Consider the following 14,276-nt stretch of genomic DNA (forward strand, 5'->3'; position numbering starts at 1 on the left):
GCAAAGCCTTCTGGTGTCACCTTGTGCTCCCAGGGCGTTGTCACCATGCAGCTTGGTGCAGTAGGAGCAGATGCCTGCTGATTGGAGGCTGAAGAGCAGCGGGACTGGTTTGTATGCCCCAATCCTGCCTATATCCCTGTTCCCAAGGGGCCACTGAGCATTCCCTTGCACCCACACAGGGTTATTTGTGAGGAGTTTTCCTTCTGCACCTGGCCTATAACACACCAGAGGGTGTGTGCTCAGCCCTGGGGAGTGTGCCAGAGGCACTGCCAGCCCCTGGCGCCTGGAGAGGCTTTCCAGAGGCAGCGGCTGCTGCAGGCTCGAGCTGCCGGCACTTCCTGGCTGTAGGATTGAACTGCTGTCTCACAGCAGGCAAAACGTCTCAAACCCTCTGCTGCCACTAGATCTGTCAGGCTGGAAATATTTCAGCAAGTCCCAGCAACCTGCTCTGTGGCCTGGGGAGGGACTTCTGCAGGAAACTGGCCTTGAACACTTCCAGTCCTGCCATTCCTGGCTTTATTTCTTGAGGCAGTGTTTCCCTGTTTTTAAAGTAGCCTCACAGTAGGCAGACGTGTGTTGAGATCTCAGAGTTCAGAGCCAAGGAGGGGTTAAGAGGCAGCGATGTGGTACTGCCCTTGATGATATCCTTTACCTTCACTACCCTGTTCCTCAAGGGGCACAAGCAAATGGGGTCTTGATCCAGTTTTTGCCTGGAGAGCAGCTGTGCACAACAGATCTGTGTGCAGATTTTGGGTCTCTCTGCCTGGCTTTCAGCCTGTGTGCCAGCTGCTTGGTCTGGCTGGTCTGTCCTGCCCTACATTGGGAGCCATCCCTATGTGGGACACCAGACTTGCCCACTGGGAAATCGTCCTAAAACCGGTCTGTTAGCACTAAGTTTGCAATGCTAACCTGAGAGTGTGTTTTCACCAGGATCGGGTCTTCTAGAGAGGCTATCCACCTCTCTGGGTGAGCCCAGCAGGTAAGCTTTTCCTGATGGTGTCTGATGGAGCACCTTGTGGTGTCTGCCTCTCTGCTTGTTGTGTGACCCTAAAGCTGCTGCTGGTGCAGCAACAGATTTGAGCTTTTCCTTGGATTTGCTCTTGAGACTGCAGCTCCAGCCTCATCTGTGCCCTCTGCGGGGTTGCTGCTGCTGTCTCATTCTCCAGCCTGCAAGGTTGCAGCTTCTGTCACTTTAGTGCTGGGGAAATGGCCTGTGGTAGGAAAATGCTGCTGAGTCTTCCCAGCTCTTGGGTCTCCTGCTTCCCAGAGCACAGCAACTCATTTTTGCAATAAACTTGCTTATCTGTAGTTGTTAAAAATCTCTGCCAGTCTGGAGCTGCGGGCAGTCTGTTATAAGTTGCCTGGCAGATAGCGGAGGCCTCAGAGCATGAATCTCTCTGAAGTATTTGAGGCAAAACCCCGTCTGGAGGATGAAAGAAAAGACCTGTTGCACAGGAAAAACGGTTGTTGTCATGGTCTCCTTGCCTTTCTTCTTGATAAAAGCAGGAGGGATTCATAAGCTGCCTCCTCAGGTCAGGCTGTTTTCAGAGTGTCCTCAAATGCTGTGTGTGGTGGAGGGCTGAGGCCCGCAGGGAAGAGCTGCTGCTGTTAATAAATACAGCATGGCAGTCACTGGCCTTCCTTGAGCTGTGGGTTTAAGTGCTTGGATGTAGTGCTTGGGGCAGGGGATTTGGGTCCCCAGTTCTCCATCTGATTAATTTGCTGCTCGGCTAACCCATGCCAAGCTCCATAGAGCTCTCCTTTGTGCATGTCCAGGTCTCTCCCTGCTGTTCTTCCTGCTGTCTTCTGGACAAGTGGCTGCAGGATACCTGATACCTAGGTGTGTCCTTGTCTCCTGTGTATTCCTGCTTGGCTGTGTGTAAATCCTTCTCTTTGTGCTAGAGAATGGTTTCAGAGGCTCATCTTGATGGAGATCTCAGTGCCTGGACAACACTAGGTTGGCATCAGGGTATCCAAGGATGATTTTTCCTGCTTTGTATTGAAAGGACTGTTTTGGGTATCAGGGAGTGCACTTTGCCTGAGTGAGACTTGCTCACATCTAAGCCCAAGTGTGCCTAGAAAACTCAGTAAAAGGTTCCTTTGTGCTTCTGGTGGTGTGGCTGCTGGGATGAGGAGGGAAGGGCTACTCCTGCTGACCTTGGACCTGTGCCCTGGTTCAGGAAAACAGGTATCCAGAGTTTTGGTGGTGGTCCTGAATTCCACATTAGTGGTTTTTGCTCCCTTGAAAGGAGGACAGGCTTTCCCAGCAGCCTGCTGGTGTTCAGAGTGTAGTTGAAATGTGGAGGTTGTGGATGATAACAGTGTGAGGGCACAAACCTGGGGACTCTCCTGGTCTCCTGCTAGGTGCTGGTATTCCAGAAGCACCTGAGACAGCCTTAGTAAAAGCTTGTCCTGTGCCACCCTAGAGCTTGCAGAGCTTTACGAAGGACTCAATTCAGATACTTTATGGGCACTTGTTCCTTGAGCGTGTTTCTATAAGAGCTGCTCACACTTTGTGGGCTGATTCCTCAGTGCCTGGCTCCAGACAGCCATACTGGGGAGTGGGAAGCAGGGAAGCACTTAATAGCTGCATGCTGCTCATGTGGTAGCAGTATTTGATCCTTAACAGATTAAAATATGTATCAAATACGTAAAAGAAGTATCAAACCTGAGCTTGCAATTGGTTTCTAGTGGAAGTTGCTCTTAATCCACCTCTTAAAGCTTCCATTTGAGCAGCTTCTCCCAAAACAGATTTATTTTTATCTGTGCTGATACTGTAGAACAGTAGATGCAAATAGAGGACTAACTGGAACAGGAGCCCAACCAGCATCTCTGCTTATATCCAGCCAGAACTGAAGTGGGTCAGGGCAGCTGCAGTCTTGTGCTGGAGGCAGCTTGTGGGAGCTGACATGTACCACCCAAAACCCTCCCTTTGGCTTCTGTCAGGGAGGGGTGTTTGATTGTGGCCTCTGGAGCAACCCAGTGACAGTGCCCAGTGTCAGTGTCTGGAGAGCATGTCTCTTGGCTCACTCCAGAATTGAGCCTTAAAAGGCATGTTCCTTTCTGAGGAGAGCATTGGAGCTACTGTTTGGTGGGTCTGAACTGCCCCAGGCAACTGGTGGCTTAGTCTTTCCCCTGTGATCGATATTGGAGGTAGCAGTGGGGTGGTTTAGTGCGTGCAAGCCCAGGTCTAGGGTAAGATTCATCCCCAAAATTGTGCCTGTCAAACAAGAAATAAGGTTTTCCTCCAGCCCTTGTGCCCACTGCGTGTGTAAACAGTGGATGGGAGGGTGCCTTGCTGGGCAGAGCTGATCCAAAAGACTGCTGCAGCACCATCAGGAGCATGGGAGCTCTCTAGAAGAAGCCCTGAATGTGTTTTCAACTTGGTGCGTTCACTGCAAACTGCACAGCACATGCTGGCCTGAGTGCTTCCACATGGAGCTGGGTAGAAAACAGCTTTTGGAGCTGTTCTCCCAGCATGCCTGTAGCAGAGGGTAGTAGTGATGCCCACTCTTCCCTAGCTCTGGTGTGACAATTCCAGAACTCAGCATCTCCAGCTGCCTTTGGCCTGAGTTTGTCCCTGGCGCTGTGTGGTGCCTTGCCGTGGTGATAACCAGGCCATGCCATGTGACATTGTGGGGTGACATGTCATTCTATCATCACCAGGGCCAGGCAGCCAGTGGAGAGCATCTGGCTTGTTTGTACAGCTGAAGTCCCTCCAGCAGAGTTTCATGTGGGGACTGTGTGTGGAGCTGCTTTAAGAGAGCTCCTGGGCCCTCTGCAGTGCTCTTTGCAGGCTGAGCTTTTTAGGGTAACTCCAATTGGAAGGGACCTCTTGAGGTTATCGTTGCTTAAGCAGGGTAGGAAAACTGCTGGAGGGTGGGAGAAATAATGTAACCCACTGGGGCTTCAGAAACTAATTCTGCCTTGGCATTCCCACAAGAGCACCCTTTCAAGTGGGCACCTCCCCTGAGCTGGCTCAGAAATGATCTCCTTCCCAAGGATGCCATGGTCCTTGAGCTGTCACTGCACAGAGGCTGAGTGGTGCTGCTGTAGGGCTGGGGGGTACACTGTGCAGGGCATCTCTGGCCAAAGTCGCATCTTCCATCCATGTCTCCAAGCTCACTCCCCCTGTGCCTGGTCCCCTAGGCGCTGGCAAAATAGCTGAATCACAGGTGCTGTCTGTGCTGCTGCTAGTGCAGAGGCTGCTCTTGGGCATGGCAGCTGCTGCCACGCGTTTGAGATGGCCATGGGGAAATGCTTGGTTCTTCCTTGCCCCTCTGCCTGATTTTTCTCTCCAAGAGTGTGGAGGGAAGGTGAGGCAAACTCCCAGGTTGCAATGCTAAGGGGTGCAGACCTCTGGAAGGTAACTGGCAACCTGCAGGCATCACTGGTGGGGTTGTGAGTGCCAGCCTAGCAGTGGCTTTTTATGCCAGCTGAAGGCCTCAGTGAGGCTTGTGTGCCATTTCCTGAAGAAAATTGAGTTTGGGACTAAAGTCTGTCTTTTTTTCAGTTGTTCTTCCTTTACTGCAGCCTGCAGAGGGGTCTGGCCAGCAGCCTACCCCTTCTCCAGAGATCTCCCCTTCTAAAGGTGGTATCCTGGCCTTGACACCCCCAAACTGTGATGCAGCTAAGGATGAGTCACTCACCCCTGTTACCACGTCAGGTAATGCACAGAGCAGTTTGCACTGTAGATGTTGCAGCAGATAATTGAGAGTAGTTTGGTACTTAAATATAGAAGTGTTTGTTCTTGGGGCTTGCGAAGCTGAAGCTTGTTGTGCAGAATTTGACCTGAATATGTTGGCTTTTGAATCTCTCTGGGACTGATACATGTTAAAACCTGCTGTACTTCAGTGTTCTGATCTTTTTAAAGACAATCATGGTTGTGGCAGCCTGCTTAGTGAATTCAATTACCTGGGCACTTGTAATCCTGAATTGCATTTTAGCTGTCTTTTCTGATTTTTATATTTACCTCGGGCAGCTGTTTCCCTTCCTAGAAACACACAGGAGTAAATTCCCTGCCTCGGGAAGCTGTGAGCCTTGTTGTCAGCTGGGTCCTGCTCTCAATACCAGAGGAGAACCAGTGCTCTCAGATGTTAATGCAATAATCTTCCGTGTGTTCCCAGTTCTGCTGCTGTTTCCATTTATCAGGGCAAGTGACTTACCATGTTGGTGCCAGAACCAAGAATAGACCTCAGGTGTCCTGACTCTAATTCTGTGGTTCAGCTGTGGGATCATGCTGCCTTTTTTTATTCCCCTGCCCCCTTCTTAGCAAACCAGAAATAGCTGCCCGAATATCCTCAGTTCTTCTTTGCCCCAAATGAAGAATCTGAGGGCAGAGGTTCCTCTTTTGTAGTTCAGAAACAAAGTGGGCTCTGCTGTAGGTCCTATTTAGATGGTGGTTGCTGCTGGTTTGACATCTGCAGTACTGGGAGCTGCTTTTCTCCAGTGCTGGTAGTTGGCCCCAAGAGTCTTGGGGCTTCTGTGGTGATATAGCCTGGAGAAGATTGTATGCCTTGGATTTTATGTGGCTCTTCTCATAATGGCAATGACTGGGTTTTTTCAGTGGAGTAATGGGAATATAATGAAGTTGGGAGGATTTGAGCTGGGCAGATCCTCTGGAGGTATCCAGTGTGCTGCTCAGGTGAGCTCCAAGGGCCCAAGGACAGTTTCTCTCCACCTCTGGGCCTTGTTCCATGGCTGCTCCACTCAAAAGGAAGTGCCACTACTGTTGTTGCAGCTTTTACTTGGTTTTTTGGGATTTTTTTTGGTGCCCTTGTAAGAGTTCGATGGTCAGGGAGAATCTAGTGTCTGCCTTTCCTGTGCCAAGCAAAGCCTTTCCCTGTCCTGTGTGCTCCAGCCCCACATCTGCTGCTGCAGCTGGTGCTGCTGGCCATGGTTCAGTCAATGTCCCTGTGCTATGGCCCTGCTGGCTCCTTACAGGCAGCTCCAGGTCCCACAGCTGCAGGTGAGAAGTGCTGAAATTTAGGATTAGACTGGGATATTGGTTACTCCTTCCCTCCACGAGCTTTGAGCTGCTTGGTGCTTGTGTGTGAGGAGGGTAAGCTCACCCTGGCAGCCTATCTGGCTGTGTCACTGCTGAACTACAGCTGTTAGGAGGTAGTTGAGGTGCCCATTTGCTTTTCAGACATGCAAATGTTTCTCTTGCCATGGAGTTTCTCAGTGTCTGTAGGAGGTACTGCTTTTTGGCTGACTAAAACATTCAGCTTGCTCCCACCCCACTGGGGCAGAGCTTGGCTGGGTGGTAAAAACTGCAGACAAGCTGTTTTTCTGGAATTGCAGCAGGCTATTGTTCAGGACAACAGCTTTTTTTTTTTTACTTTTCAAGCTTATTTGATGCATGACAAAAGAAAGTGCACTGTATTCAGTCTCTAGGGCCTCAGTCACACTGCTTCCCTCCTCTGCTGCCTTGCCCCAAATGTTACTATGGTGCTGCTACTTCTGGGCATGCAGGTGTCACTGAAACCTGGCTCTTACGCCTTATTTCTCCTGGTAAGGGCATTGCTGTTGATCCCTCTGTGGAGATCCAGGCAGAAGGGTGGACTTCCAGCCTATGTAGTAGTTGGTGGGTGCAGGGAAGATCTTAACAGCTTGCAATCCTCCTTGTCCTGAGTAATCTCTGAGCAGATAAACTTCTGAAGGCTTTGCTCAGACAAGTCCTGGACTCTTCAAAGTAGGCTTTTTCCAGCCCTGCAATGAGTTTGTAAAAGCTGGAGCACTTCTCTGGAGCATGACTTCCAAAAGTGCATATGCTCTTCTGGCCCTGGGGCGCTGCCAGTGCGGTACTGAGCCGCCTGCACACAGAGCCTGCGGGTGCCAGATGTGGCTGGCAGCTCAAGGACCAGGCGTGGCATGCTGCTCTGCAACAGGAGCTCCTTTTGCCCACTCTCCATGTGTCTCCAGGCTCCAAGGGGTGCAGCTCTGTGGTTAATGCCGTTCTCAGCCGTGGGGGAGCTACCACTAATGTTCTGAGTGTGGGGAAGGAACTGGGCAGCTGGTGGATGAGAGGGATTTTTGCTTTGGGCAAGACTCAGTTTCTGGATAATTTGACTAAACTGATGCACCAGGGAGCAAAGAGCGTCAGCACTGATCTCTCATTCTGTTGTCTGGGTTGTGTCCCACAGAGCTGAGCTGAAGCACTTTGTTCAAAGGGCAGTGTGGAGGTGGCTGAGGTTCTGGTCAGCTCTGTCCATCAGGGGTAAATTCAGTGGATGCTCCCCATGAAATGTCTGGATGTGGCACTTGGTCTAGCTAGCTCTGGTCTAGCTGGCAAGATGGTGGCTGATCAAAGGTTAAACTCCATACTGGGGGTCTTCCCAACCTAAATTATTCTGTTGATCTTAAGGTGTTAGCCAAGGCATTAAAGTGTCATTTGTCATCAGCATAGTGGCTGTTTTCCCAGAGCCCTTCTTTCCTGGAGCTGTCAGCACCAGTAATCCAGCTCCTTGGGGCTCATCTTTACATCTGTCTCTTACAGAATGGGTGTGGGCAAAGCTACCAGGAAGGTCTAAATACCAAATGGCTGTGCAATGTGCAAGGGATTACTGTGTGCAAGGAATAAATTACAGTGTGCAAGGAAGAACTGTGTGCTCCAAGGTCCTGGACAGGTGCTGGAAATCTTAAATTGTGTGTCTTAACCAGTGGATGGAATAGTAAAAGCTGTTTTGAGTGCTTGGGTTGTACATCTTGCTGTTGGGGCACTTTACTCCACCAGCACAAGCTGCAATTCATACCACACATTGGTAATCTGCTTGAGAGGTAAATTCACACTAAATGCAGTAGTTCAGTGGTTGGTAATAGGATTTAAAGGATAATTTGGGGTCTATGGGGTAGAGTTGACCTCAAGAGTTGAAACCACCACTGGGGGCTTAGTGTAGCTGCTTGTTTCTGTGAAGTGTCTGGCTCAGGTGTGGTGGGTCCAGGAGTCTTGTGCATGCTCCGCTCAGCATCTTTAGGGGCCCTGGGATGACACAGGAGATAAGATGCTTCCAAACAGTGTTTACTAGGGAAAGCTCAGCTGAGAAGGAGTGGTTTGGAAAATGCTCCTTCTCCAGAGCATGGCCTGTGTGCCCAGGACCTGGCAGTGCCACAGGGTGTCACAGCTGCTCCTTAGAGCTTAAACGTGCCAGCGCTGGGCTGGCCTGCCCGGAGATGGAGCGGAGTGTGCTGGCTCTGTGTCAGGCATTAGAGCTGCAGCAGTGAGTCAAAAGTCAGTGCTGAGTTTCTATTAAAAGCTCTTTTTCTGCTGTCCCCTGCAGAGGAGTGTTGCCATGTGCCTCCCTTGCAGCACTGAGCGGAGGCAGGAAAAGTTCCAGAAGCTCTTGGTGTGCAAGAGGTGAATGGGAGTCACGTTGACCCCTCAGTTGAAATTTCCCCTCTAGGTGTGAAAAATACTTCTTTGTGCTCATGTTCTTTTCTTACCCTGAGTAGTTCCATGATGCTTGCTTCTTCACTTTGGGACTTTCAGGGATGCTCTTGACTCCAGGAATTGCATCTTGTGTGTGTGTTGGGAATGGTTTTTCCCTTCTGCAAGCTGTCTGCTGGGGTGGGGAGATAAGGCCAACTTCCCAGGAAGAGCTGTGGCCCCAGTGCCTTGAAGGCTTTTTTTTGGTGGGCAGCCTTTGTTGGCCTCCTATGCCCCATTCCCCAGGAGGGGCTTGATGGGTTGGAGCTGGGAGTTAGAGGAGGATGCCTTTGGGGTGGTGCTGAGGAATAAGATCTGGGTGTCTCATGCTGCCATTTCCTAGGCTACCTGCACAGCCTGGTATCAGGGCACACAGCCTGGTCACTGAGTAAGGATAAGAGGAAATGCTGAGTTTGACTTGTGGCTTTTCCTCCTGATGTCCCTATGAGTGGCTGTGGGTACCAGGTGAAGCTAAGTCAGGCCCACTGGGGTGATGTGGGGTCTCCCATGAGCTCTGTGTCCTGCAGAGCGTGTAATCAAGTGCTGCCTGTGCAGAGCTGTCAAAGCTGCTGGAGTGGATGGAATCCATCTGCGTTAACAGCAGGATGTCAGCGCTTCCAGGACATGAGGTTAGAATTGGGGCTGTTAAAGCTGACCGGACTTTGGTCATAAATGTCCAGACAGTAGATCCCTTTAAAGGCCAGTAATCTTGCCACTCGAATGTGCTCATACTGGCCTTACTGGTTTTGTAGCTGCCTGTGCAGAGCTGAGAAATCCTGGGGGAAATGTGTAAGTGATGGCAGAGATGAGGGTGACATTCAGTGGGGCAGAGCAGCTGGACTCTGTAATGCCACTGGGAGCTCCTGATGAGCCCCCAAACCCTTGCTGTTGCATCCCAAATGGAGTTCTCGTCCTGCATTCTCTGCTAACTAGGAGATGAGGGGCAGAACAGCATTGCCTGGTAGCAGCCTCCCTGGCTTTAGGTGCTCCAGGTCTCTGGAATGCTGCACAGCCAGGGTCAGCACAGGGCTGCCGGCATTCCAAACCCACGGTCCTCGCTGGCTGGGGAGGTGGAGGGTGTCAGCACAGGAGTGTTTGTTGGCAGCAAGACTTGGGCCGTAGGATCAGCTGCTTTGCTTTGCCTCTTGTGCTGTTTAGTGACTAATCAGATTTTGGAGCCTGTCGGACAGATTCAGCTGTCTCCCCGGAACAATACGCCGGCTGTATTTTTAAACACATCACGTGGCTTCAGAGAAGTCGGCAGAGCATTGAGTGCAGCTCGTCAGGGCTGGGTGATGCTGTGCCCTGCTTGGAGCTGTGAATAGGAGGGAACGTCTCCTCCCTGGCTGTGCCACATTCCCTCGGTTCTGGGGCTGCTGCTGCTGCTCTGGCTCTGCCCAGGTAAGGCCTGCTGGGCTGGCCAGGATTTCCTGTAGCTGCAGGGCTGGGTGTGAGCACAGGTGCTGCTGCTGGGGAGAGCCAAGGGCAGAAGGTCCCTTTCTCAGTGTGGTCAGAGGTGTGTTCCTAGTCCTGTGATGTAGCCAGAATAGGGGAATCTCGCAGGGATAAGGCTCTGCAAATGTGGGAAGATGTTATGACTGTTGTTGGGGATTCTGCCTTGAGTTAAGGGAGATGCTTCAAGGACCCACCTGTACCTGTGTGAAGTCTCTGGTGTGGTGAAGTTTTTCCCCAAGTGTGAGGCTGGAGATGCCAGCTTTACAGCAGGTGTGGAGATAGCTACATCCCAGCATCTCGCCTCAGTCATGCTCAGCAGCTCTCCCTGGCGCTGACACTGCACTGTCCTGGTGTCTGACCATAGTGTACTCGAGCATGATGGTGTTGTCACTCTCCTGGTTTGGGTGGTGGCTTGGATTATTAATCCTCATTTGCTCAGGAGCTGCTGATAATCTAGGTTAAAACTTTGTGGTTCAGCTTGCTGAGATCAGGTGGGGTTGGAGGATCTCAAGTGGATCCCAAATTTGCTTTGCTGAAAACATAAAGCTTCTGGGCAAGATGCCTTGTTTCGCAGCCTCTGAATAATTGAAACCATTTCTGAATGCTTGCTCTTTTTACTGGGTTTGGGGATGCATTCAGCTTGCTGAGACTTGCTCCTTTTGAATAGACTGGCTGGTATTGTGCCCCTGTGGGATCCCTGCCCCGTGTTCCCTCTCCTTCTGGGTGGCAGCTGCCCCCACATCATTGACCAGGATGTGACTTTATGACCTTTGGGTGGCCTGGTCCTATGCTCAGAAGCAGCTTTGTTTGTAGGGAGGCATTTTCTTGGATTCTCCTCAGTGGGAGGAAAGCCTGCAGTGTGAGGGAAGCAGTCTGGCACATCCTTGTCTGCAGGCTCTGGGGCAGAGGCCTGACCAGACAGGCTTGCTGTGAGCACACACCAGGGACAGTGAAGCCTCTCTGTCAGCAGCCCAGGCTGGCACCTTCCTGGCTGCCCACAGCCAGCTCCTGGCAGGGCTGATGTGAGCTGTGTCGCACCTCTGAGCCTGAATATTCCTGCTGGTGGGCCAGGTGTGCCTGCCATTGATGTGTGCCTGTATCCCTGAGGAGCTGCTCCCCTGACCCCCAGCTGGCACCAGAACAAGTTGCAAGGAATGACACAGACTGGGCAGAGAGCCCTGTCTTGAGCACCTCTGACATCCATAAACTGGGATGTGGGGTCTCTGAACTTCTCCCCAATGAAGTGGGGTCTTCTGGCTAATCTGTCTCATAACCCACCCTCATGTTTGTCAGCCACAGCAGGCTGCTGCTGCAGGTTTCAGCTGTGAATCACCACAGCCCGACTGATGACAAACACCCAGAGGTGCTGCCTCCCAGATGTGCCATTTGTGGGCTGGCAGGAGCTTGGTGGCCTCCTGGGCCACAGGAGCCTGGAGGATGGAGTAGTGCCGTGCTGCAGCCCTGACAGACTGTCTCTCTCTGTTGCAGTTCTCAGCATGCTGAGTAACCCTCTCGGGAACGTTCTGGGGAAGCCCCCACTGGGTTTTCTGCCTTTAGACCCCATTGGTTCAGACCTGCCAGAAAAGTTTTCCACGCCATCACTGAGGAACTCCCGCTCCCTCCTGGACTCCCGCTCCAGCAGCCCCTCGGACTCAGACACCAGTGGGTTCAGCTCTGGTTCCGACCACCTCTCAGACTTGATTGTAAGTTTGGGTCCCGGGGTCTTGCCATGTTTTTGGGAAGCATGGAATAGCTGAGTGGAGCTGCCAGCCAGAGCCCTGCCTGCTCAGGAATGGGAGGTAATGCTGGGGGGAGCTGTTGTGCCCACACTGGCACAGCCCAGGGTTTGGGAGAAAGGCTGCTCATGCAGTCCTTCAGCACAATCCAGCAATGTCCTTGCATTTTTTTCTTCTAAATTAATATTTTGGCCTTTTGGCTCTGTGCTTGCAGCCCTAATGGGTTACAGTAGCTCCCAGAGGGATCTTGAGTGCTTGAGCTGGTGTGTGGCAGGGGGGTGTCTGTGCCCTGATCCCAGCAGGGAGGTGGATGATCCAGCCTGGACTTCTCAGGAACCACTGTCCCTGCCTTTCATTGTCCTTCCCATTTGCTGACTGCGCTTCTCCATCTCAGGGCAGTTTCTTCCAGAGTAAACTGGGTCTAGCCTGCCCCCATTCCCTAAAGCACAGCTAAATTTGGAAGGCAGGGAGTGAGTGCCTGTCTGGCTGCTCCAGTCTGTGCTGCCAGGGCTGCGGCGGGTGCAAGTGGCAACTCCAGGTGCCAACAGGACAGCCCAGCTCTGGGGTGCTGCTGCATGGCCTGGCCTTGGCCAGGAGGATAAAGCCAGGTGGTGTTCCAGGCTTGGCTGAGGTGTGGCTGTGGCCTTGACCCCTGTGTTGCAGTGGGTGTAAAGGACTGAGCTGACTGGATGTGGGGTTGATTCTGCTGTGATCCACCCTGGAGAACCAGGATGTGCTGAGTGGCTGCAGCACCCGGGCAGTGATGGTGGCAGGCAGTGCTGGGCGCAGGGCTTTGTGCTGGTATTGTTTGTGAAGGGCAGGACTCCCAGTATGGCCCTGGCGTGGACGGCAGTGCCGGAACAGATCTGCAGCACCACTGGCAGTGAGCCGTGCAGCATCTCGTCTCCCTGCTGTTCCATTAATCCGAGCTTTCTGTCCTCTTGCCCTGGGGAGGGGCTGTGGTCCTTGGTGCCCACTCCCCAGTCAGGCAGTCCTGGAACTGGGCTGTGAGAATGAGATCTAGCTGCTGCCTGCGGGCACTTCCAGTGAGCTTTGCCTGCTGCAGGGCACAGCACAGAGCCCAAGGCCCCTTCTGGGGTGGCAGGTGCTCCCCAGGGGTGACACTGTCCTTGAGGCTGCACAGCCTGTGTAGCTGTTGGCTTGGTGGTCTGTGAGGTGCCTCCTGCTTAATGCTCTTTGCTGCTGATCCATGGGCATGGGTTCGCTGGGGAATGGCTGCAGGGCTTTCCCCAGAGTGCCAGGATATGTTGGGGTGGCTGCTTTCCTGCCTCTGCCAGGTCTCAGGGGATCTCTGAGAGCTCCCTCTCTTGCCATAGGCAAGGACAGGATCTCAGTGTGATGCCTCACCTCTGGCATCACATGCTCTTACTTGGAGCTGGACTTCAGTGTAGCTTTTCTCTTGCAGTCAAGCCTTCGCATTTCCCCTCCTCTGCCCTTCCTGCCTCTCAGTGGGGTGTCAAGAGACCCCCTGAAGATGGGAGTGGGATCCCAGCTGGATCAAGATCAAGCTGCCCTGGCTGCAGTAACTTCCTCCCCTGCCAGTGCATCAAAAAGATGGCCTGGAGCATCTGCGTGGCCTTCCTGGGATCTTCTGGACTCTCCAGAAGACCCCTTCAGTATTGAAAGAGAAGCCCGGCTTCATCGGCAGGCAGCAGGTGAGTTGAGAGAGTGGGCTGCAGGGGATGGTCCCACACTTGGGGGGAGGGCAGTTGGCCTCTGTGCAGACACTATGGCTGGACATGGAGTTTTCGGCAGAGCAGAGTTTTCTCCAGGCCCAAGTGTGACTGTGGCTCTACCTGCTGAGAGAACAGACAGGACCGGCAGCTGCTATGACTGTGCAGCTCTGCTCAGCCTGTAGTTGGGGAATATGGGGAGACCTGTGGGAGAGTGGGAAGGAAATGATACTGTACTGAGTATTACTGGTGTCTTGTCCAAGCTGTGAATGAAGCAACCTGCACCTGGAGCGGGCAGCTGCCTCCCCGAAACTACAAGAACCCCGTTTACTCCTGCAAAGTGTTCCTGGGAGGAGTCCCATGGGACATTACAGAAGGTAAGCAGCCCCTGGAAGATGAGGCCAAGGCCTTGTTGGGAGGGTGCAGGATGGAGCTTTTTGGGGGAACACTGACCTCTCTCCTTCTGTCTGTAGCTGGGTTGATCAACACTTTCCGTGTTTTTGGCTCTCTGAGTGTGGAGTGGCCTGGTAAGGATGGCAAACACCCACGCTGTCCTCCCAAAGGTAATATGCCTAAAGGTAATAGCGACACGGTAGGGTTACTTTTTTCCCATGCTATGTTACAGCACGGATGCTGGGATGGTACAGCTGCATGCTGGTGACTGGATGGTACAGAGCACCTGGGGTAATGTCCTGCCCTCACTTGGGTCTGCACCTGGGCTGCAGAGCACTGGCACCCCAAACCCAGTGTCCCCACCTATTCCTAGCAGGGTTGGACAGAACTATGGTCTGGGGGAGAACTCTCTGGGTGTTTCTGGAGCCCCGTGTGGGGCTGTGGCTCCAGGACAGCTAGTGGTCCTACTGCCAGCATGTGCAGCTGGGCTGATGTTATTGTGTATGTAGGAATGAGTTACAGGGTAGGAAGTGGCTGGTTTGGAGGCCCTGTGATGCCTGATGGCCTCATTCA

The 14,276-nt window shown here is 52.6% G+C and overlaps 1 protein-coding gene across 5 annotated transcripts in view; it reads left to right on the forward strand.

Annotated features, from left to right (window-relative positions):
- Positions 1-14,276, forward strand: part of CPEB1 (cytoplasmic polyadenylation element binding protein 1) — a 38,978-nt gene that overhangs the window by 18,855 nt on the left and 5,847 nt on the right. For 3 of the 5 annotated variants that reach the window (XM_085071122.1, XM_085071119.1, XM_085071124.1), the window contains 4 exons: positions 11,369-11,583; positions 13,043-13,292; positions 13,574-13,687; positions 13,784-13,888. In XM_085071122.1, the coding sequence (XP_084927248.1) occupies positions 11,369-11,583; positions 13,043-13,292; positions 13,574-13,687; positions 13,784-13,888 (684 nt within the window). The remainder of the gene's footprint in view (positions 1-11,368; positions 11,584-13,042; positions 13,293-13,573; positions 13,688-13,783; positions 13,889-14,276) is intronic. The other 2 variants (XM_085071123.1, XM_085071120.1) reach the window with 1 other exon arrangement.

The sequence above is a fragment of the Lichenostomus cassidix genome, chromosome 10 (assembly GCF_008360975.1).
Source record: "Lichenostomus cassidix isolate B80296 chromosome 10, HeHo_3.0, whole genome shotgun sequence".
NCBI classification, from domain to species: domain Eukaryota; kingdom Metazoa; phylum Chordata; class Aves; order Passeriformes; family Meliphagidae; genus Lichenostomus; species Lichenostomus cassidix.